This window comes from Staurois parvus, unplaced genomic scaffold (assembly GCF_062004578.1).
Source record: "Staurois parvus isolate SC_StPar_1 unplaced genomic scaffold, SC_StPar_1.0 ptg001877l, whole genome shotgun sequence".
Lineage (NCBI taxonomy): Eukaryota > Metazoa > Chordata > Amphibia > Anura > Ranidae > Staurois > Staurois parvus.
In genome coordinates this window covers 25001-50000 of record NW_028319673.1, presented here as the reverse complement: position 1 = coordinate 50000, position 25000 = coordinate 25001, and the positions used below count along the sequence as shown (strand labels likewise).

Here is a 25000-nt window from a genome sequence, read left to right as displayed (position 1 = left end):
TATAAATCCTGTATAATAATAATATATAAATCCTGTATAATAATAATAAATAAATCCTGTATAATAATAAATAAATCCTGTATAATAATAAATAAATCCTGTATAATAATAATAATAATAATAATAATATATAAATCCTGTATAATAATAATAAATAAATCCTGTATAGTAATAATAATAATATATAAATCCTGTATAATAATAATAATATATAAATCCTGTATAATAATAATAATAATAATATATAAATCCTGTATAAAAATAATAATAAAGTAAAGTATGTAATGAAAACAGAAAGGTTGAATTTAATTATGTTGATAAGAGGGGAGGGGCAGGGAAAGCAAAATGTAAGCAGCTTAAAACTAAGCTTTACAAGGAGAAGCTTGGGGAAGGGGGGGGGTAAAAAGAAAAAAACAAAAAAAAAAACAAACAAACAAGCACCACACACACCCACACCTCCGTGATCCAGCTATCTCTCGCCGACTCCAATTCCGAAAAGCTGGCTGAGCCAGCTGCTGATCAGACATCCTAGTGGATCCTGACATTGTGGTCGGGATCCTTCCTCTGCAACGTCAGCCCACTATCAGCAGATTCTGGATCACAGGAGAGGACAAGTGCACTCCTGTGATCAAGAAGAGAAGTATGGCCCCAAAAAAAAAAAAAAAAAAAAAAAAAGTGAGTGATTTCACTTCAGAACAACCAGCGTAGTCACCCTATTACAGGAAGTGGCAGAATAAAGGATATGGTCACAGAATGAACAGGACAATACCACCGAGTACAGCACAGAGCTCCACTTTAACAATGAGATTTATTACATTGATTCTGGAATGGAGAATGCACCTGATGTACTCTTTCCAGAACTACAACTCCCAGCATGCACTTCTGGTCGACAGCCTACCTTTGTATGAAGGCTGATCCCCCCTCAGAAGATGTTCTGATGACCCCGGGACCATCACATGTCTCATCCATTGCCCTTCCCCATGTATCAGTCCTGACCTGTGTAATGTTTCAGAGGACCACGACTCACCGGCCATCTTTGGGGTGATGGGACTGCAGCTGATTTTACAAACACATCTATGTCACAGGGAATCCGCGACATTATTCCGGATCAGCCAGCGGTACAAATCACTGCGAGCGCAGTCTCTGATCATAACCAGGAGACGGAGAATGGGGGAAGAGATGAAATGAGACTGCTTGGGGTGACGGCTCACTGACTCATGAAATCTTATTATGTTGTATGAGGACCGCGGCTGTCTGGCAGACACTCCACGTGCCATCTCTGGGCTCACACACACAAGACCTCCTCCAAGACAATGCTGGCTGATCTCCAAACAGTGACCCCCCCAGAACCCCCAACACGTCATGTTCTGTACACAGGTGAAAAAAAAAAAAAAAAATTATATATATATATATATATATATATATATATATATAATAATGGGGGAGGGGCAATTTTTGCCGTCCATCCATTACAGGGACAAATTTTTTTCCCCCTTTAACCTCTCCATGACCAGAACTCCAAGATGTCTACATCTCCAGACAAGACTTAGCAATGAAAGTTGACCCTTTCCAGATAGACGTACACCTATAGGTTTCAGCACGGGGGTGGACATTATTCCGTATTGCCACATGTTGGGATCTCAACTGCACACCCCGAACACATACATTTTACAGTTAATCAGGAATTGATAGGATGGGTTCCCGATCACTTGATCACTGTGACTGCCAATCCCAGTGATCCCATGACTGGGAAGTCAATTGTCTACCTTCTAGTTCTTCTCCTAGATTGTAAGCTCCAAGGATCAGGCCCTCCTATTCCTCTTGTATTGAACTGTATTGTCTCCCGTTATATTGTAAAGCGCTGAGCAAACTGTTGGCGCCATATAAATCCTGTATAATAATAATAATAACTAGAAAAGCTACAATTTTGGGGAAATTGTGTGAAATGCTCTTGCCTGCTCACACACCTGGGTTGCCAACTTGCTCACTTCACTGGCGGTTGCCATTTTCAAATGGTTGTAATTTACAAATTATAAATCCTACAGCGAAGAGCTTTATATTGTGGGTATCACAAGACCCAGACCTATATTTTGATGCATAGTATGTCTCTGAAATATTAAAAATGAAGACACAGTCGCAGTTTAGAAATTGCCCTTCAAATTTGAGGTGGCTAGAGTGGAGTTTCAATGAATGTTAATGGACGGCGTGAGTTGCAAACAAATGGTCATATTGTGAAAACTATCAGGACTATGGCTTAGCCGTGGACATTTTTAGTGGCAGCAGGGATAGCTGAACGTTTTGATATAAGATTTGTGTAGGTGGGCTTGAAAATGAGGGAGTGATGGCAGTTTAGAAATCATGTCCTGATTTTTCAGCTCCCACTCTAGCTTTTGTCAGCTCCCACTCTAGTTTTGAACATTCCACCATTCATTCCTATGGGACCAATTTCACCACAAAAATGCCGATATTTTGTGAACCATTCAGCGAAAAGTTCCACAAAGTAATAGAACACCAATCAGGAACAATCTGTACGTTTCCGTATATTACTGTCCTATGTAGTGTAAAAACTGTGGGAGGAGTTAGGGTGGTAAATTTGGCTATAATAATAAGAATATATATGTGAGATAACAGTAAGTGGTCTTGCCATGCAAGAACACTTAATAATTTTCCCCGTCTTAAAAAAAAAAAAAAAAAAAAACACTTCAGCCCTCCACACCACCCCCCATTCCCATTGTATTTTCACTTTTAACACACCCTTACCGGTATGGCAGGTTTTCTCTCCAGCCCAACAAATCCATGTGACAACACTGAAGAAATGACACTTTGCTACAATGTGACGTAGTCAGTGTACAGCTTGTATAACATGTACATTTGCTGTCCCCTCAAAATAACTCAACACACAGCCATTAATGTCTAAACCGCTGGCAACAAAAGCGAGTACACCCCTCAGTGACAATGTCCAAATTGGGACGACAACCACTTCAGTCCCATTTGGAGATGGACTGGGCCCCATTAACCTCCCTGGCGGTATTCTCGAGTGTAGCTCGGGGTAAAGTTTCAGTACCACAAGCAGTAACCCAGAGCTACACTCGGGAATACCATGCAGCGCTGATCCGGGATCTGTTGTTCACTTACCTTGTCCTGCGCTCCCGCGATGTCTCTCCTGCAGTGTCCCCTGTAATGTCCTCTGGCAGATGCCGGCATCTGTGTTCTGGGTTCCGTTCCCTGCGACGTTGGGACGTACGTGGGACGGAACGGCGGGAAATTTGAAAATGTCAAAAAGTGACATTCACTAAATACACTAAAATCACACAGTATAACATTCCTGTATCAAACCATTTCACATACATTTTGTCCCGAGTGCTTTGTCCGGCGCCCTGCCTGCATTTTTACTGTTCTTTCTGCCTGGAAACTGAGAAACGTCCATGGCGTCCAAAAAGCGTCCCTTTAGGTCAAAAGCGATTATAGACCGGCTAGAGAACAGCGATAGTAAATCAGAACCAATTGCAGAATTGAGTGATAATGATTCGTGGGGGAAATTCGTCATCAGACACTGAAAATGATTTTGCGACTTTGCTCAGTGATGTGCGAACTTGACGCTATATTTCAAATTTCAGTGTTTTTGGTTTGATTATATTATTGAATTAAATTTATTATATTATTTTTTTATGATTATTAAATTATAATTTATGATTTCGTGTTTCAAGTTTTATCCTACCCGGGATGTTTAATAGACTCTTGTTCGGACAGATTTCAGTGAGTTATTCCTAAAAATTACAGGCCTGCAATAAAAAAAATACATATTTCCATGCAAACAAATGTACCGCTTTAAGCACAGAAATATGGACATAATCAGACCGCTAGGGAGGTGAAAGCAGCAATGTCTCCCTTTCTGGCACAGCCAGTGTGGCTATTTGAGGTCTATGTAGGGAGCTGAGGATTTATCAATTTCTTCTGCTCTACCAGAGTGATGGGTGCATTCATGTAACTAGAAGGACGATCTCATTATTTTACAGCAGCCCTGAAGTGAGTGTGTGCTGCAGGAAAACACACACATGGAACTGAGGGAATGGGGCTAAGCAGCTACTGAGGGCCATTTATTATTACACGTGGAATATGGTAAAGATACTTTGTCACACATACACATAGGTAAAGTTGATCCAGGGAATATCCGATTGCCTCTCGGGGGATCAGAAAGGAATTTTTTCCCCTGCAGGAGCAAATTGGATCATACTTTGTTTTTTTTCCTTCCTCTGGATCAACTGTGGATTATAACTTTTTTTTTTTTTTTTTTTTATGGTTGAACTGGATGGACTTTTGTCTTTTTTCAGCCAGACGAACTATGATGATACTATGGACACAATATAGCCTATATTCCGGGAGGAAAAATGATTGTCCAGCATGCCACTTGTTTCCTGCTGGAGAAGGACAACGCCATCTCCAGAGGACTTCCTCCCTCCAGGACACAAGAAACACCTCCTACCTCATGATGAAGTTGTGGCCGTCAATGTCCTTTCCATAGCCGGAACCTCGCAGGTTGCCCGAATTACCGACCACAGCGCAGCGGCAGCACATCAGCGGATCGAGCTGCTTGTATGGGTTCTGCCCAGGGATGATCTGGAAGAGTTGCGACAAGATCTCCGGCGTGTTATGAGACTTGAACTGTGGCTGGAGCTTCTATAAAAAGGGAGAAAAGTCAAAAGGTCATTGGCCCAAAATTACCGTATTTTTCGCTCCATAAGACGCACTTTTTTCCCCCCAAAAAAGGGGGGAAAATGTCAGTGCGTCTTATGGAGCGAATATGGAGCGGCCGGTCCGGTATTTCCACCGCTGCCGTGTCAGAATACCGGGCCGGCCGCTCAGCTCTACAGCAGGACCTTACCTGTCCCTCTATCCAGCGGCGCGCTGTCTTCCCGGCTTCTGTAGTGTGCGTGACAGCCGGGTCCCAAGTGTGCATGCGCAAGAAGCGGTGCTCTTTGTGAATGGTAAGGCGGTACCTGGGACACATGACAGATCCCAGAAGCCGCCAGACCAATCACAAAGCACAGCGCTTCTCGCTCATGCGCACTGGGCATCCGGCTGTCCGCCGAGCGCCCACACTACAGAAGCCGGGAAGACAGCGCGCGGCTGGATAGAGGAACAGGTAAGATCAAAGAACATCTCCGCGGAAGTAAGAGCGGGTACCTGTCATCCCCTGTACTGTGTCCGCAGTCTCTGGTCATCCCCTGTACTGTGTCCGCAGTCTCTGGTCATCCCCTGTACTGTGTCCGCAGTCTCTGGTCATCTCCTGTACTGTGTCCGCAGTCTCTGGTCATCTCCTGTACTGTGCCCGCAGTCTCTGGTCATCTCCTGTACTGTGTCCGCAGTCTCTGGTCATCTCCTGTACTGTGCCCGCAGTCTCTGGTCATCTCCTGTACTGTGCCCGCAGTCTCTGGTCATCTCCTGTACTGTGCCCGCAGTCTCTGGTCATCTCCTGTACTGTGTCCGCAGTCTCTGGTCATCTCCTGTACTGTGTCCGCAGTCTCTGGTCATCTCCTGTACTGTGTCCGCAGTCTCTGGTCATCTCCTGTACCGTGTCCGCAGTCTCTGGTCATCTCCTGTACCGTGTCCGCAGTCTCTGGTCATCTCCTGTACCGTGTCCGCAGTCTCTGGTCATCTCCTGTACCGTGTCCGCAGTCTCTGGTCATCTCCTGTACCGTGTCCGCAGTCTCTGGTCATCTCCTGTACTGTGTCCGCAGTCTCTGGTCATCTCCTGTACTGTGTCCGCAGTCTCTGGTCATCTCCTGTACTGTGTCTGCAGTCCATTAGTTCAGAATTTTTTTTCCCCTGTTTTCTGCCTCTAAAACCTAGATGCATCTTATGGTCAGGTGCGTCTTATGGAGCGAAAAATACGGTACCCGAAGGAAGAACTAGATGACCAATCCGATTCTCCTATTCTACACTAGAGACATGATAAACGGGAAATCCATGAGCACTGTGGTCCTAAGCGTAAAGGGGCACACACCATGGGAGCAAATCAAACAATGTATTCATTGATAAATAGCCACTGCAGCCATAGCAAGTCATATGAATGAATCCTGGAAGTTCCAAAAAAAGCCAGGCGCTGTGGAGAGTGTAATACTAGAAAAACCTCGCCAGGAGGTGTACCTTTATTGTGAAGGATAATGAGTGAGAAGTAAAAAGAATAAAAAGCATAAAAACACAATCCCTTGGCTTTAAAGGTAAAGCCTGGGTCCGGATGGACGGCCTGTCCGCTCAGATGGGATCTGTGGTGGCGAGGGACCACGTGGTCACGGTGTCACGGGTGACGTCGCCGCGATGTCCAGGAAACGGAGGGGAGAAACCAACGCTGTGGCCACAAGCTAGGAGTGAAGGTCGATTACCAGGACAACATGTTTCGCGCGTATGCGCTTTTTCAAGTCCGTGGTAAGTATGGTAAGCGGCCATTTTATAGGAGACTAGCACAGCATTAAAAAGGTACACCTCCTGGTGAGGTTTTGTAGTACTACACTCTCCACAGCACCTGGGTTTTTTGGAAATAACCGGGAAATCAGAGGACCATTCTGAATCCTGCATTGGGTGAAAACTGGCAGACTCTCATTGGTACAGAAAAAAAAGGAATATACTTACCTACATGGTTTAAAAGAACAATATCAAGTGCTAATGTACTAATATTCTTAATATAATTATGTAATATCAGGATCACTTGCTAGGATGAAATATGTTATCAGAACAAATAGCTCCCCATCCTGGAATGTCTTGGTGTGTAATGTGTAGACAAGTCTCCACAAATTCTACAGTGAAGCATTTCAGAGTATGGGTCATGGTCAAGCTGATGTGTTCCAAAAATGACAGAAATTAATGTCTCATGTTTTATGCGTTGCTAGTGGAAATTCTTAAGTGAACGTCTTAAAATTTTAAAATGTTTGTACTTTGGGTGGGTGTAGATGGCAGCAGTACAGGACTGGAGCTCGAAAGTCTCCCTTTTTTGGTGAGGCCGTCAGGTCTGGTACATAATTTCCATTTGTGTATTAATCGGTCTACTGTCTAATCTTCAACTTTGTAATTCTCTTCTAAATAAACTTTCAAAACTTCACCATGAGCAGGGGATATTCTCTCCCATTATCTCCATTTATAAACAGTTTTGTTCATTATGTTTATACACAGATACTACTATTCCTCCCGCTGAAACCAACATTGGGCTACTATTCCTCCCGCTGAAACCAACATTGGGCCACTATTCCTCCCGCTGAAACCAACATTGGGCCACTATTCCTCCCGCTGAAACCAACATTGGGCCACTATTCCTCCCGCTGAAACCAACATTGGGCCACTATTCCTCCCGCTGAAACCAACATTGGGCCACTATTCCTCCCGCTGAAACCAACATTGGGCCACTATTCCTCCCGCTGAAACCAACATTGGGCCACTATTCCTCCCGCCGAAACCAACATTGGGCCACTATTCCTCCCGCCGAAACCAACATTGGGCCACTATTCCTCCCGCCGAAACCAACATTGGGCCACTATTCCTCCCGCCGAAACCAACATTGGGCCACTATTCCTCCCGCCGAAACCAACATTGGGCCACTATTCCTCCCGCCGAAACCAACATTGGGCCACTATTCCTCCCGCCGAAACCAACATTGGGCCACTATTCCTCTCACCAAAACCAACGATGGGGGATCTTTCCTCTCACCAAAACCAACGATGGGGGATCTTTCCTCTCACCAAAACCAACGATGGGGGATCTTTCCTCTCACCAAAACCAACGATGGGGGATCTTTCCTCTCACCAAAACCAACGATGGGGGATCTTTCCTCTCACCAAAACCAACGATGGGGGATCTTTCCTCTCACCAAAACCAACGATGGGGGATCTTTCCTCTCACCAAAACCAACGATGGGGGATCATTCCTCTCACTGCATCCAACCATGGGGGATCATTCCTCTCACTGCATCCAACCATGGGGGATCATTCCTCTCACTGCATCCAACCATGGGGGATCATTCCTCTCACTGCATCCAACCATGGGGGATCATTCCTCTCACTGCATCCAACCATGGGGGATCATTCCTCTCACTGCATCCAACCATGGGGGATCATTCCTCTCACTGCATCCAACCATGGGGGATCATTCCTCTCACTGCATCCAACCATGGGGGATCATTCCTCTCACTGCATCCAACCATGGGGGATCATTCCTCTCACTGCATCCAACCATGGGGGATCATTCCTCTCACTGCATCCAACCATGGGGGATCATTCCTCTCACTGCATCCAACCATGGGGGATCATTCCTCTCACTGCATCCAACCATGGGGGATCATTCCTCTCACTGCATCCAACCATGGGGGATCATTCCTCTCACTGCATCCAACCATGGGGGATCATTCCTCTCACTGCATCCAACCATGGGGGATCATTCCTCTCACTGCATCCAACCATGGGGGATCATTCCTCTCACTGCATCCAACCATGGGGGATCATTCCTCTCACTGCATCCAACCATGGGGGATCATTCCTCTCACTGCATCCAACCATGGGGGATCATTCCTCTCACTGCATCCAACCATGGGGGATCATTCCTCTCACTGCATCCAACCATGGGGGATCATTCCTCTCACTGCATCCAACCATGGGGGATCATTCCTCTCACTGCATCCAACCATGGGGGATCATTCCTCTCACTGCATCCAACCATGGGGGATCATTCCTCTCACTGCATCCAACCATGGGGGATCATTCCTCTCACTGCATCCAACCATGGGGGATCATTCCTCTCACTGCATCCAACCATGGGGGATCATTCCTCTCACTGCATCCAACCATGGGGGATCATTCCTCTCACTGCATCCAACCATGGGGGATCATTCCTCTCACTGCATCCAACCATGGGGGATCATTCCTCTCACTGCATCCAACCATGGGGGATCATTCCTCTCACTGCATCCAACCATGGGGGATCATTCCTCTCACTGCATCCAACCATGGGGGATCATTCCTCTCACTGCATCCAACCATGGGGGATCATTCCTCTCACTGCATCCAACCATGGGGGATCATTCCTCTCACTGCATCCAACCATGGGGGATCATTCCTCTCACTGCATCCAACCATGGGGGATCATTCCTCTCACTGCATCCAACCATGGGGGATCATTCCTCTCACTGCATCCAACCATGGGGGATCATTCCTCTCACTGCATCCAACCATGGGGGATCATTCCTCTCACTGCATCCAACCATGGGGGATCATTCCTCTCACTGCATCCAACCATGGGGGATCATTCCTCTCACTGCATCCAACCATGGGGGATCATTCCTCTCACTGCATCCAACCATGGGGGATCATTCCTCTCACTGCATCCAACCATGGGGGATCATTCCTCTCACTGCATCCAACCATGGGGGATCATTCCTCTCACTGCATCCAACCATGGGGGATCATTCCTCTCACTGCATCCAACCATGGGGGATCATTCCTCTCACTGCATCCAACCATGGGGGATCATTCCTCTCACTGCATCCAACCATGGGGGATCATTCCTCTCACTGCATCCAACCATGGGGGATCATTCCTCTCACTGCATCCAACCATGGGGGATCATTCCTCTCACTGCATCCAACCATGGGGGATCATTCCTCTCACTGCATCCAACCATGGGGGATCATTCCTCTCACTGCATCCAACCATGGGGGATCATTCCTCTCACTGCATCCAACCATGGGGGATCATTCCTCTCACTGCATCCAACCATGGGGGATCATTCCTCTCACTGCATCCAACCATGGGGGATCATTCCTCTCACTGCATCCAACCATGGGGGATCATTCCTCTCACTGCATCCAACCATGGGGGATCATTCCTCTCACTGCATCCAACCATGGGGGATCATTCCTCTCACTGCATCCAACCATGGGGGATCATTCCTCTCACTGCATCCAACCATGGGGGATCATTCCTCTCACTGCATCCAACCATGGGGGATCATTCCTCTCACTGCATCCAACCATGGGGGATCATTCCTCTCACTGCATCCAACCATGGGGGATCATTCCTCTCACTGCATCCAACCATGGGGGATCATTCCTCTCACTGCATCCAACCATGGGGGATCATTCCTCTCACTGCATCCAACCATGGGGGATCATTCCTCTCACTGCATCCAACCATGGGGGATCATTCCTCTCACTGCATCCAACCATGGGGGATCATTCCTCTCACTGCATCCAACCATGGGGGATCATTCCTCTCACTGCATCCAACCATGGGGGATCATTCCTCTCACTGCATCCAACCATGGGGGATCATTCCTCTCACTGCATCCAACCATGGGGGATCATTCCTCTCACTGCATCCAACCATGGGGGATCATTCCTCTCACTGCATCCAACCATGGGGGATCATTCCTCCCACCAAAAACCAATGATCGGGGATCATTCCTCTCACAGATCCAACGATGGGGGATCATTCCTCTTACTGAATCCAACGATGGGGGATCAATCCTCTTACTGAATCCAACGATGGGGGATCAATCCTCTTACTGAAACCAACGATGGGGGATCAATCCTCCCACCAAAAACCAATGATGGGGGATCATTCCTCCCACCAAAAACCAATGATGGGGGATCATTCCCCCCACCAAAAACCAATGATGGGGGATCATTCCTCCTACTGAAACCAATGATGGGGGATCATTCCTCCCACTGAAACCAATGATGGGGGATCATTCCTCCCACTGAAACCAATGATGGGGGATCATTCCTCCCACTGAAACCAATGATGGGGGATCATTCCTCCCACTGAAATCAATGATGGGGGATCATTCCTCCCACTGAAACCAATGATGGGGGATCATTCCTCCCACTGAAACCAATGATGGGGGATCATTCCTCCCACTGAAACCAATGATGGGGGATCATTCCTCCCACTGAAACCAATGATGGGGGATCATTCCTCCCACTGAAACCAATGATGGACCACTATTCCTACAACTGACACTCCAATGATGGGGCACTATTCCAGTCAATGATGCCAACAGTAGGGCACTATTCCAGTCAATGACACAAACAATGGGGAACTATTACTGCCATTGACAACAAAGGGGCACTATTCCATCCACCGATACCAATGATGGGGCACTATTCCTTCCAGTGACACCAATGAAGGGGAACTATTCTGCCTCCACTCACCAAAATACTAGGGTCATTTTTTAATCTAACTAACCACCACCCGGACTTATTTACTTTCACTAACTCCCGAACCTAGGGCATTGTCCACTCTCACTGAGCAGTCTGGCTTCCCCTAAAGAACAGTGAACTGACCCATTATTTAAGTGGTTTGTGGACCCTATTCTACAAGGTGGATATGGCTACCTTGACAGATGCTAGGTTTGGACAAAAAGTCCTGAAGGTGGCAAGGCAACTTCAAAATACTACTTTGAAGGTTATGATGGCATGTTCACCCTGCTTTGGTGTCTGTCTACCCCTCAATTTCAGGGACTGCTTTTTGATGTCTCACACGTTGAAGAGAGTCTTGTGCCCTCCAAGGAACGTTGGAACAGTACTCCCTGTAAACTCCATTTCTCCTGAAGACACAACATCCTCCCCTCTGATGGGCACTCGTATACTGTTGGCCTGCTGTCTCATTTGGGAAAGAACTCTACATTCTGGAAGAAACCTTTACTTACTGAAGTGCTATTACTGAACTCGTATGAAGATGTGCCTCCTGCATTGCATCCAAACCACCTAGAGGGGCAAAATGCCCTAGTGACCCTCTAAAGTAGTAGTACATAGCACCCTGCTGCTTATACGACCTTAATGCAGATGCAGCAAATCTAGCCAGAATACAAAAAAAAGGTGTGGATGGAGGACCAGGTAGAAGGTTCACCACGCAGAAGATAGGAGGTCTGGAGATGGAAGGTCCAAGAAGTGCTCAGACAGACCTAACAGAGGATTCTCTGCTAGAGTAAATCCTTCAGCAGTGCATAAAGCTGCTGTTCCCTACACTTCCTCCCTATCCTACCCCTCCGTTCCCCCTTCCCTATCCTACCCCTCCATTTCCCCTTCCCTATCCTACCCCTCCATTCCCCCTTCCCCATCCTACCCCTCCATTCCCCCTTCCCCATCCTACCCTCCATTCCCCCTTCCCCATCCTACCCCTCCATTCCCCCTTCCCCATCCTACCCCTTCCCTATCCTACACCTCCATTCCCCCTTCCCCATCCTACCCCTTCCCTATCCTACACCTCCATTCCCCCTTCCCCATCCTACCCCTTCCCTATCCTACACCTCCATTCCCCCTTCCCCATCCTACCCCTTCCCTATCCTACACCTCCATTCCCCCTTCCCCATCCTACCCCTTCCCTATCCTACCCCTCCATTCCCCCTTCCCCATCCTACCCCTCCATTCCCCCTTCCCCGTCCTACCCCTCCATTCCCCCTTCCCCGTCCTACCCCTCCATTCCCCCTTCCCCGTCCTACCCCTCCATTCCCCCTTCCCCGTCCTACCCCTCCATTCCCCCTTCCCCGTCCTACCCCTCCATTCCCCCTTCCCCGTCCTACCCCTCCATTCCCCCTTCCCCGTCCTACCCCTCCATTCCCCCTTCCCCGTCCTACCCCTCCATTCCCCCTTCTCCATCCTACCCCTCCATTCCCCCTTCCCCATCCTACCCCAGGAAATAATTATTTTATGCAAAAATCACAGAGCTGTTCTTCCTGTGAACCTGAATGTATGTTTGTTCTGTGCGAATGACAAAATCGAATTTTACAAAGCTATTTTCTGTCCAGGTAAAAATTTCACTCGTATACAATCCAGTGAAACAGAACAATACTGCACTATAGTCTCTAGATGAAGCTGACGATCAGAGAAACTACTATGATCATGAGGTCCGTTAAGTGGTCATAATGGGGTATGTTCCCGAAGCATGCTTTTATGTATGACTGAATAACATTCGACCTCGAGGGAAAACAGTCTATTAACTATTGAGTTTGCACAAAACAAATATAAATGCAGCTTCACAGGACCAAAAGCTCAGCAAATTGTATTTATAAAATATACCCCTTCGTGTCGAGTAGGGGTCTGTTGGATAAATATTTCCATGGATCCACGCACCGCGACCGTCAGCCATCTTATATTTGTTATATACATAGAACGGTAACTACTAAAAACAGTACTAAAATGGCTAGGGCTGTATACTTAAAATAATGTACTGGCAACCTTGTATACTTGCTTTCTTTCTAAAGTCGGCCACAGATGGTTCAAATCTTGGCCGTTCTGCAGGGACCGGCTGAGATTCAAACCATTAATGGGCAGGCTGATTATATCCATGCTGATCCAATGATCAACTTGGGTACAACCAGCATGTCGGATTTTTACTTGCGATTATTGCCAGCAGCTAAAGCCGCTAGCAACTGTGTTCTCCTGGAAGGGAGAGCTCCCCAAGCCAGGAGATGGGCATCAACACGGACTGTGTTGATGGGGGATTTGAGCGATTTTCTTTCCTGCAACCTACATTGCAGGAAAAAAAAAATTGCTTAGTCTATGGCTTGTCTAATCAAATTAAGATTGGAAAAAAAAAAGAAAAAAAAAAAAAAAAAAAGCACTGCCTAGTATTGGGTCATCTGAAAGTCAATGGGGTTTTTATGTAAAGTGAGAACTTGCTGTGGACATAAAAAGAGTAACAGTAAAGAGTCTAAGATAGCCATCAGACTGTATAGGAGGCACTCAGATGTCCATTTGGACCAGTTACATCTTGGAGGTGGTGGAGGCCCATCACCTGGGGGCCCTATACCACACGTAGGGGATGGGGGGGGGGCCCTCGAACACATCATATCTGCTTTGAAAGCTCCTGACCTCCAGTTTGATTTCTAGACACAAAATGCGACAGAAGTCAAGAAAACATTTCGCACATGTGCCGTCACCTCCCCGTTGGTGCTTTTCCCTTCCAGTAGGGGTCGACACCGAGTCCAGGGGTAAGCTGTGAAACTGAACAGAACATATTTGTACACATTTCACTCACCATCCACCAGCGATGGACATCCGGCGGCAACTCCCGATTCTCCAGCGTCCACATGGGTGAGATGGCGTTGTCGTAGTGACTGTCAAACCAGGTGGATGGACCAGGCTGCCTCAGACAATAGCGGCAGGCGCAGTCCTTGGCGAGGCTAGGAGCCGCAGGGTGATGCCTCACCCCAGGGTAACCTGGCACCAGGCGGACAGGGTGCCCTCCAGCGGACGCCCATCCTGCCCGCTCCGAGTACACAGGGGCTTCGGTGCCATTGTGGGAGAAGGTGAACAGGAGGGACATGATGAACAGGAGGGCGGTGGTGCTCAGAATCCATATCCGTAAGGAGCACCTCATCCTGATGCGGTCCTTAAAAGGGGACCCAGACAGCGAGTCCCTCCTCTCCACAGCATGGGCCTCCACCCTGAACCTGCTAGGGCTTCTTTCTTCTATGGCTGGGCGGTTCAGGGCTAGTGGTCATAGGATGGGCAACCCCTCCGGTGAGCACTCCCAGGATATGGAGGTGACCGGGCGCAGCGGATATCATTAATTTCGGCGTCCAGCCCGCCCGACGCACGTGGCTTCTTTTCATGTGTCTCCGGCAGTCCTGAATCCTTTATGTGGGTCACCGAGCCGTCAGTGGTTCATCTTACAGCTTACAGGGACGTCACCTGAAACGAGAAGCAGGGAAGTGGTCAGAGGCGACGCTTGCTGTAATTAAAGACGAGCACCTGTAATATATCTCTGTGGACAGTGTTTCTCCCCATACATGTGCGCTGAGGACTACAACAACCTGCTCAGGACTGTGCAGGGACAGGCTGAGGACACGCTCGCTCCCTGGCTGCACAGGGAGGGGGGGGGGGGGGGTAAAGGCTATTGAATTCCTGGCTCTGTGATAAGGAGGTCACATGACACCTAATCCACCCCCCTAGCACATGCCTTACAATAATACGCTGATCTGCCAGTGCCTCGGATGCCCCTGAACATCTGTCCAGGGAGGAGGGGGCCGCGCACAACAGGCAACGGGGCGCAAAACTGCAGCATGCTGCCGCTCCGGTCGCCAGGGGGTTAAATACGCCAAGCATGAAAAGGCTGAACTGCAGGAAGCACAATGAAGGGATTTCTATGCATCGCAGTCCCTGGCCTTCGCAGTCAGCGACTACAGCCAAGAATGTGCGCCTGGACTGAGCGTGTCTGCAGACAGGCGGACCGAGCGTATGCCCCCGATGACTCACTGCGCTCCAGCCTCTGCACACCCCGACAATTACACAGACAGACTAGATCACAGCGCGGCCTCAATGAGAAATAGAATACAGGATGGAATGGAGCGCAAAAACATAATGCAGAAAAAAAAGGTCGTGCGCAACTGTCATTTTATTTATTATAAAGGAGCGGTCAGTAACTTCACAAGTCTAAGTAAATAAATGAATCCCTGACTCATCACAGTATATAGATACAGGATCATTTCATTCCCTCCTAGATTGTAAGCTCCCAGGATCAGGCCCTCCTATCCCTCTTGTATTGTTGCTGTATTGTTGCTGTATTGTCTCCCTTTATATTGTACAGCGCTGAGCAAACTGTTGGCGCTATATAAATCCTGTATAATAATAATGTTAGCCTAGGAAAAGTCAAGGATAATAAAAGATGAGAAATTATATTATATTATACAGGATTTATATTGTAAAGTGCTGAGCAAACTATTGGTGCTATATTATTATTATTATACAGGATTTATATATTATTATTATTATTATACAGGATTTATATATTATTATACAGGATTTATATATTATTATTATTATACAGGATTTATATATTATTATTATACAGGATTTATATATTATTATTATTATTATTATACAGGATTTATATATTATTATACAGGATTTATATATTATTATTATTATTATTATACAGGATTTATATATTATTATGCAGGATTTATATATTATTATTATTATACAGGATTTATATAGCGCCAACAGTTTGCTCAGCACTTTACAATATAAATCCTGTGTAATATAATTTCTCATCTTTTATCAGAGGACCCTGCTGCTCCTTAGAGCTTACAATCTAAGAGGGAGGGTCAAAAGGTACAAAAAATAATAACTGTGGGGGATGAGCTGATGGAGAAAAGAAAAAGTACAGTTGTTAAAATGTCATCTGTCTGATGCAGGCAAGAAGAAGCAATTCCTCAATCTCCCCTCCACCCAGTGATCAGTCTGCTGCAAACAGGAGGAAGCATTTCCTCAGTCCCCCCCCCCCCCCAGTGATCAGTCTGCTGCAAGCAGGAGGAAGCATTTCCTCAGTCTCCAATCCTCCAGTGATCTGTTTGCTGTAAGCAGAAGGAGGAAGCATTTGCTCAGTCTCCCCTGTCCCAGTGACATGTTTGCTGCAAGCATGAAGAAGCATTTCCTCAGTTTCCCCTCCCCCAGTGATCAGTCCGCTGCAAGCAGGAGGAAGTATTTCCATAGTTTCCCTTCCCTAGTGATCAGTCCACTGCAAGTAGAAGGAAGCATTTCCTCAGTGAATGCAGGGTCCGCAGAGAGCGGATATAGTGAATGCAGGGTCCGGGGAGAACGGATATAGTGAATGCAGGGTCCGAGGAGACCAGATATAGTGAATGCATGGTCTGGGTAGAGTGGATATAGTGATCAGTCTGCTGCAAACAGGAGGAAGCATTTCCTCAGTCTCCCTCCCCCCCCCCAGTGATCAGTCTGCTGCAAACAGGAGGAAGCATTTCCTCATTCTCCCCTCCCCCCAGTGATCAGTCCACTGCAAGCAGCAGGAAGCATTTCCTCAGTCTCCAATCCTCCAGTGATCGGTTTGCTGTAAGCAGGAGGAGGAAGCATTTGCTCAGTCTCCCCTCTCCCAGTGACATGTTTGCTGCAAGCAGGAGGAAGCATTTTCTCAGTTTCCCCTCCCCCAGTGATCATTCCGCTGCAAGCAGGACAAGTATTTCCATAGTTTCCCTTCCCTAGTGATCAGTCCGCTGCAAGTAGAAGGAAGCATTTCCTCAGTGAATGCAGGGTTCGCAGAGAGCAGATATAGTGAATGCAGGGTCCGCAGAGAGCGGATATAGTGAATGCAGGGTCCGGGGAGACCGGATATAGTGATTGCAGGGTCCGGGGAGACCAGATATAGTGAATGCAGGGTCCGCAGAGAGCGGATATAGTGAATGCAGGGTCCGGGGAGACCAGATATAGTGACTGCAGGGTCCGGGGAGACCAGATATAGTGACTGCAGGGTCCGGGGAGACCAGATATAGTGACTGCAGGGTCCGCAGAGAGCGGATATAGTGAATGCAGGGTCCGCAGAGAGCGGATATAGTGAATGCAGGGTCCGCAGAGAGCGGATATAGTGAATGCAGGGTCCGCAGAGAGCGGATATAGTGAATGCAGGGTCCGCAGAGAGCGGATATAGTGAATGCAGGGTCCGCAGAGAGCGGATATAGTGAATGCAGGGTCCGCAGAGAGCGGATATAGTGAATGCAGGGTCCGCAGAGAGCGGATATAGTGAATGCAGGGTCCGCAGAGAGCGGATATAGTGAATGCAGGGTCCGCAGAGAGCGGATATAGTGAATGCAGGGTCCGCAGAGAGCGGATATAGTGAATGCAGGGTCCGCAGAGAGCGGATATAGTGAATGCAGGGTCCGCAGAGAGCAGATATAGTGAATGCAGGGTCCGCAGAGAGCGGATATAGTGAATGCAGAGTCCGCAGAGAGCGGACATAGTGAATGCAGGGTCCGCGGAGACCAGATATAGTGAATGCAGGGTCCAGGGAGACCAGATATAGTGAATGCAGGGTCCGGGGAGACCAGATATAGTGAATGCAGGGTCCGGGTAGAGTGGATATAGTGAATGCAGGGTCTGGGTAGAGTGGATATAGTGAATGTGGGGTCCTGGGGTTAATACCACTTTAAGGTTCCATGTATAGCCCTGTGTCCTCCCAATCACATTCACCGATGTACTCAGAATGAAGGCAAGGATGGGTTGTGCTCCGACCTCGCCAGAATTCCTACAAGTTTCCCTCTAGGAAAGTTCTATGTAATAAGTAACCACACGCTTGGATTTATCACGCGCTGCGACCTCATCATCATTAAAGCTGAATTAAAGGAAATGACTCTGTACTGCCTGGGATTTGTTCTCCAACATTTTACATATGGTTGGCACGCAGGTCATAAAACAGCTAATCTCATCCCTAAAACCTTCGCGCTCAGAGCGCCATAAACAGAAGATTATCCTAGCCAAATCTAATAAAATCAATCAATCTGGTCCTAGGACCCCTCAATTATTATAACCTATTGGTTGCTGATTCTTTGTCTCCAAGACGAGGTCAATGTAGGTAATGGAAAGTGGGGGGGGGGGGGGGGATCGTCTTGCTGTATGGACTCCCATCTTCATATAAGTGACAACCAAATGCATTACAGGAACTTCTGGCCAACTGCGTCAAAGGGATCCGCTCTCTGGCCAACTGCATCAAAGGGATCCCCTGTCCGGCGAACTGTGTCAAAGGGATCCCCTCTCCGGCCAACTGTGCAAAATGCCAAATATCTACTTCCAGCATATTTAAATGGACATATTTGTGGTAGACAGAGAGCTACAGGATGGGGTCTGGTCACTGACCTGCACTATGCAACAGAAATGGAGAGATATCTGCTCAAATCCACATAACTTAACACTGAAATTTTGTAACTTCCCCCGCCACACACTGCTATACAACTTGAAATATTTGCAGAAAACATTTACATATAAACAGAGCTATCTTATCTGCATATATTGCAATACTCGTTCAAGCTGGCCAGCTGCGTCAAAGTGATCCCTCTCTGTCCAATTGTGTCAAAGTGACTGAAGTCAGTGACCAGGCTGAAGTCTCTCCATTCCATTCCAGAGGGACGGAGCGCCGGAGGCCCAGCTGGCCAGAGGGACGCCGGAGGCCCAGCTGGCCAGAGGGACGCCGGAGGCCCAGCTGGCCAGAGGGACGGCGCGCCGGCGGCCCAGCTGGCCAGAGGGGCGAAGCGTCGGCGGCCCAGCTGGCCAGAGGGGCGAAGCGTCGGCGGCCCAGCTGGCCAGAGGGGCGAAGCGTCGGCGGCCCAGCTGGCCAGAGGGGCGAAGCGGCGGCGGCCCAGCTGGCCAGAGGGGCGAAGCGGCGGCGGCCCAGCTGGCCAGAGGGGCGAAGCGGCGGCGGCCCAGCTGGCCAGAGGGGCGAAGCGGCGGCGGCCCAGCTGGCCAGAGGGGCGAAGCGGCGGCGGCCCAGCTGGCCAGAGGGGCGAAGCGGCGGCGGCCCAGCTGGCCAGAGGGGCGAAGCGGCGGCGGCCCAGCTGGCCAGAGGGGCGAAGCGGCGGCGGCCCAGCTGGCCAGAGGGGCGAAGCGGCGGCGGCCCAGCTGGCCGGAGGAACAAAGCGTATTACACCATGTATTACAATTAGAGATGAGCGAATTATTCAAAAATTCGATTTGGCGAATTCGCGGAATAAATTTGATTCGAGTCGAATATATTCGCTGCGAATTTAACTTATAAAAAGGGTGTTTCTAGGCTTCAGAGAGCCTTTATATTAGTGCAGAACACTGTACCTTTAATTTAAATGCCCTTGGAGTCTGCTGGGGAAGAGAAATAATACTGTCAGTCAGTATGACATGCAGATGAGTGCCGTCGATCTTAGAATCACCGCACACTTCACTCATTTGGGCAGTCACGGGGCCAAAACCAGAGTGTGGAGCCACAGTGTGGCGGTGGAGGCAGCAGCAATGGGAGGCCATACAGCACCCTATGAAAAAATGGAACCCACCAGCAGTGTGAGGAGACCTGAAAGTGGCACATGGCAGAGTGTGGCGATGGAGACAGCAGCAATGGGAGGCCGTACAGGGACCCACGACACACTCTGGACCTGGCAGCAGCATGAGGAGGCGGTACAGGGGCCCATGACAGATTATGGGCCTGGCAGCAGCATGAGGAGTCGGTACGGGGGCCCATGGCAGATTACGGGCCTGGCAGCAGCAATGGGAGGCCATACAGCACCCTATGACAAAATGGAACCCACCAGCAGTGTGAGGAGACCTGAAAGTGGCACATGGCAGAGTGTGGCGATGGAGACAGCAGCAATGGGAGGCCGTACAGGGACCCATGACACACTCTGGACCTGGCAGCAGCATGAGGAGGCGGTACAGGGGCCCATGACAGATTACGGGCCTGGCAGATGACGACGAGGCTGCCAAGTGCGATCAGCCTCATCATCATCAATTAGGGTCTCCGCCTCACTTCTAGCCCCCTCGGCTGCGTGTGGGTCAGGAGACAGACCTGTCTCTAGACCGGCTACCGAGCCACTCTCCTCGCCAGTACTTCTTCGCCTGGCTGCTGAAGAGGCGGATGTCTCCCCCCGTTCCTGACCGCCCTCTGTTAGCTCTTCCTCACTGTACAGTGGGGCTGAGCCCACAGCATGCGATACTTCGCTTGGTGAGGGAACACCAAAGGACAGGGGCAGGTAGAGGACACGTGATTTCAGTGGGCTTGCTCCCGGGCCATGCCAACTAACGGTTGTGTCTGACGTACCCACCGACCGTTGGCTGTAGGTGTCAGAGGTGACCTGGGAAGAGGAAGACGACCGAGCCAACCAATCGATGACGGCAGGGTTGTCGGTGGAGACACGACCGCTGGATGACACCGGGAGCACTGGCCTCTGGCTGCGACTAGTGCTGCCTCGACCCCTTCCTCTGCTGCCACGTCTGCTCGCTCCTGAAACATTGCCTCCTCTGCCACTCCTCTGCGTGTTGTCTGACATACTCTTTAATTCAACGATTCTGTGTCCCTGAGTAACAATTCTGTGTCCCTCAGTAACAATTCTGTGTCCCTCAGTAACAATTCTGTGTCCCTCAGTAACAATTCTGTGTCCCTCAGTAACAATTCTGTGTCCCTCAGTAACAATTCTGTGTCCCTCAGTAACAATTCTGTGTCCCTCAGTAACAATTCTGTGTCCCTCAGTAACAATTCTGTGTCCCTCAGTAACAATTCTGTGTCCCTCAGTAACAATTCTGTGTCCCTCAGTAACAATTCTGTGTCCCTCAGTAACAAATCTGTGTCCCTGAGTAACAAATCTGTGTCCCTGAGTAACAAATCTGTGTCCCTGAGTAACAAATCTGTGTCCCTGAGTAACAAATCTGTGTCCCCGAGTAACAAATCTGTGTCCCCGAGTAACGAATCTGTGTCCCCGAGTAACGAATCTGTGTCCCCGAGTAACGAATCTGTGTCCCCGAGTAACGAATCTGTGTCCCCGAGTAACGAATCTGTGTCCCCGAGTAACGAATCTGTGTCCCCGAGTAACGAATCTGTGTCCCCGAGTAACAATTCTGTGTCCCTGAGTAACAATTCTGTGTCCCTGAGTAACAATTCTGTGTCCCTGAGTAACAATTCTGTGGCCCTAAAGTCTCTCTGGCCCTAACTCTGTCCCTAATACAGACAGGTCTGTCTCTCTTGAATGACCGGAGGCTAATGGAGAATTGTAAGATGGCCGCAATTTATAGCTCCACCATTACACAGTGCTGGCTGGCTGGCTGCTGATTGGCTAATGCGATCACATGTCATGAATGAATGCATTATGGGTCAGCGCGCCTTATCTGCGCGCCTTCCCAGAGATCCCCGCTCCATCGCCACACATGTCGCCGCCATTTTTGGGAAAATTCGATTCGTGCATCCGAAGTTTGCTAATTTTCGGATTCGGCGCGAATCGAATTTTTCCTGATCTTCGAAACGAATTCCACTTCGCCATGTTCGATTCGCTCATCTCTAATTACAATATATGCAAGAACCCCTGACTGCTAGAACTATGTGCGGGTGTACAGTGGAGCACAGAAGGTCAATACAGAATCTTCACCAATAGCGACCAGACTGTATAGTTTTCATGCCATATGTCACACATGAACAATTATTTCACTTTAAATGTTCTACACTTTGATTGAGAAGGAAGATATGCCAACCACAGAGCAAGATTTCCCTGGGTAGGGGAACAAATCACAATGGCTGATGCCCATCAAACAGCTCTCTGTGCACTGATGCTGCATTGAAAGGGTTAAAATGTGCCAAGCCTCCCCTGGTCAGCACTGGTGGGAACGCCTGGGGCCCTTCCACTTCCTGAGGCCGGGTCCGGATCGCAGATAAGACTCCACCCGACTGCACAACATAACATTTCTGCCCATGATCAACAACAGCTCACACATCGATCACATACTATATACGTTTTCCCATAAAATTCATTTTTCACCCTGTTTCCATGTCAGTGTTGCTGATCTCCTGCAACCACTGCCCCCCACTTCCTTTCTTCATGCACACGCTCCAGCATCTGCTGCACATTGCTCTAGACCGGCTTCATGATTGTGGTCATGGTGGGCCATGCCTGTTCAATGGGTATTGACTCAGCAGCTCATAACTTCTACCAAGGGAGTCTGTGACATGGTGACAACACAGAAAACAGTTAGGAAACAGGGACTGAGTGGTGTCACCTCATAACAGGAAGTGCCTGAACAGGGAGCTTTGTGGCAGGATCAGCAGGCATTTTAATTACACATTTATAAATATTGAAAACAATTTTGAAATATCAACATGTTCAGACTTCTATGAGATTTTACTGATTGGGTTTATATCTACTATAATAAAGACATCCACATTCTGGCTCCATCACCAAATGAATGCTAGAGCCAACATGAGGCCAGTAATAACAGTTTGTGACTGTGGGGGGACATTAGAGTGTAAGCTTCTGTGCTAGAGACTGGTGTGACTGGCTCAGTGCTTTCTGTACAGCACTATGGTATATGTCAGAGCTACATCAATAACAATAGTGTGTGACTGTGGTGGGACATTAGAGTGTAAGCTCCTCTGCAAAGTCTGATGTGACTGGCTCAGTGTTCTCTGCACAGCGATGTGGAATATGTTAGTTTATATACAGTAAATGTATAATAGTGTGTGACTGTGAGGGGATATTAGAGTGTAAGCTCCTCTGGTACAGAGACTGATGTGACTGGCTCATGTTGTAGTTTATATAAAGAATAACAAGTGACTGGAGAGACGTTAAAGTGTAAGCTCTTCTGGTGCAGAGACTGACTAGCTAAGCATTCCCTGTACAGCCCTGTGGTATATGCCTGAGCTATATATATGTAGAATAATAATAATCGTGACTATGAGAGGATAATAGAGTGTAAGCTCCTCTGGTACAGAGACTGATGTGACCGGCTCATGCTGTAGTTTATATAAATCAAGATTATTATTACTATGTGTGACTGTGGAGGGACCTTAGAGTGTAAGCTCCTCTGGTGCAGAGGCTGATGTGACTGGCTCACTGTTCTCTGTACAGCACCGTGGTATATGTCAGAGCTATATAAATGTATAATAATAATAGTGTGTGACTGTGGGGGGGGGGGGGGGGGGGGACAGAGTGTTAGCTACTCTGGTGCAGAGACCGATGTGACTGGCTCATGCTGTAGTTATTAATTATTGTTGATTTAGAAGTGTGTGACTGTGGAGGGACCTTAGAGTGTAAGCTCTTCTGGTGCAGAGGCAGACTAGCTAGGCGTTCCCTGTACAGCACTATGGTATATGCCTGAGCTATATAAATGCAGAATAATAATAATAATAATAGTGACTGTGAGGGGACAGAGTATAAGCTCCTCTGGTACAGAGACTGATGTGACCGGCTCATGCTGTAGTTTATATAAATCAAGATTATTATTACTATGTGTGATTGTGGAGAGACCTTAGAGTGTAAGCTTTTTTGGTGTAGAGACTGACTAGCTAAGCGTTCCCTGTACAGCACTATGGTATATGCCTGTGCTACATATATGTAGAATAATAATAAAATAATAATAGCGACTGTGAGGATGTATTAGAGTGTAAGCTCCTCTGGTGCAGAGACTGATGTGACTGGCTCAGTGTTCTCTGTACAGCCCTGTGGTATATGTTGTAGTTTATATACAGTAAATGTATAATAGTGTGTGACTGTGGGGGGACATTAGAGTGTTAGCTCCTCTGGTACAGAGACTGATGTGACTGGCTCATGTTGTGGTTTATTATTATTATTGATTTATAAGTGTGTGTGACTGTGGAGGGACCTTAGAGTGTAAGCTCTTCTGGTGCAGACTGACAAGCTAAGCGTTCCCTGTACAGCACTATGGTATATGCCTGAGCTATATAGATGTAGAATAATACTCGTGACTTGGGGGGGGACATTAGGGTGTAGATTTTTGCTTATTAAAAATCTTACAAAACAAGCAACATAATAAAAAAAACATAATAAAAAAAAACATATGTATATCTACACACACATACACAAAAATAGCTTACTTCAGCATAGAAAAACAGAAAACGGCTTTTTTTTTTCCGGGAAAAACAAACAGAACCAATCATATTTTACTATTATCATCCTGGCGGGGGAGGGCATTAGAGTGTAAGCTCCTCTGGTGCAGAGACTGAGGAGGATAGCTCAGTGTTCTCTGTACAGCACTACGGTATATGTCAGAGCTATATAAATGTATAATAATAGTGTGTGACTGTGAAGGGGACATTAGAGTGTAAGCTCCTCTGGTGCAGAGACTGAGGAGGATAGCTCAGTGTTCTCTGTACAGCCCTGTGGTATATGTCAGAGCTATATAAATGTATAATAATAATAGTGTGTGACTGTGGGGGGGAACATTGGAGTGTAAGCTCCTCTGGTGCAGAGACTGATGTGTCTGGCTCAGTGTTCTCTGTACAGCACTGTGGTATATGTTGTAGTTTATATACAGTAAATGTATAATAGTGTGTGACTGTGGGGGAGGGGGGATTAGAGTGTAAGCTCTTCTGGTGCAGAGACTGATGGGACTGGCTCAGTGTATATAAACACAGCGATGATGATTTACAGGGACAGTTCACATACCTCTCCAGCTGCGACAGATGACAGTGGATAGTTGGGGGTGCAGACAGACATGACACAGCTGCAGTCACCAAGTACAGTGTAGAGGAGGCTGTACTGA

General features: G+C 47.9%; 1 protein-coding gene across 2 annotated transcripts in view; it reads right to left on the bottom strand.

Annotated features, from left to right (window-relative positions):
* Window positions 1–25000, bottom strand: part of ST3GAL2 (ST3 beta-galactoside alpha-2,3-sialyltransferase 2) — a 59603-nt gene that overhangs the window by 20602 nt on the left and 14001 nt on the right. The window contains exons 1-3 of one of the 2 annotated variants that reach the window (XM_089664274.1): window positions 24904–25000; window positions 14022–14677; window positions 4484–4677 (exon numbers count right to left, since the gene is read on the bottom strand). The exon at window positions 24904–25000 is cut by the window's right edge and continues 178 nt beyond it. In XM_089664274.1, the coding sequence (XP_089520400.1) occupies window positions 4484–4677; window positions 14022–14363 (536 nt within the window). In that variant the 5' untranslated portion in view covers window positions 14364–14677; window positions 24904–25000. The remainder of the gene's footprint in view (window positions 1–4483; window positions 4678–14021; window positions 14678–24903) is intronic. The other variant, XM_089664273.1, reaches the window with a different exon arrangement.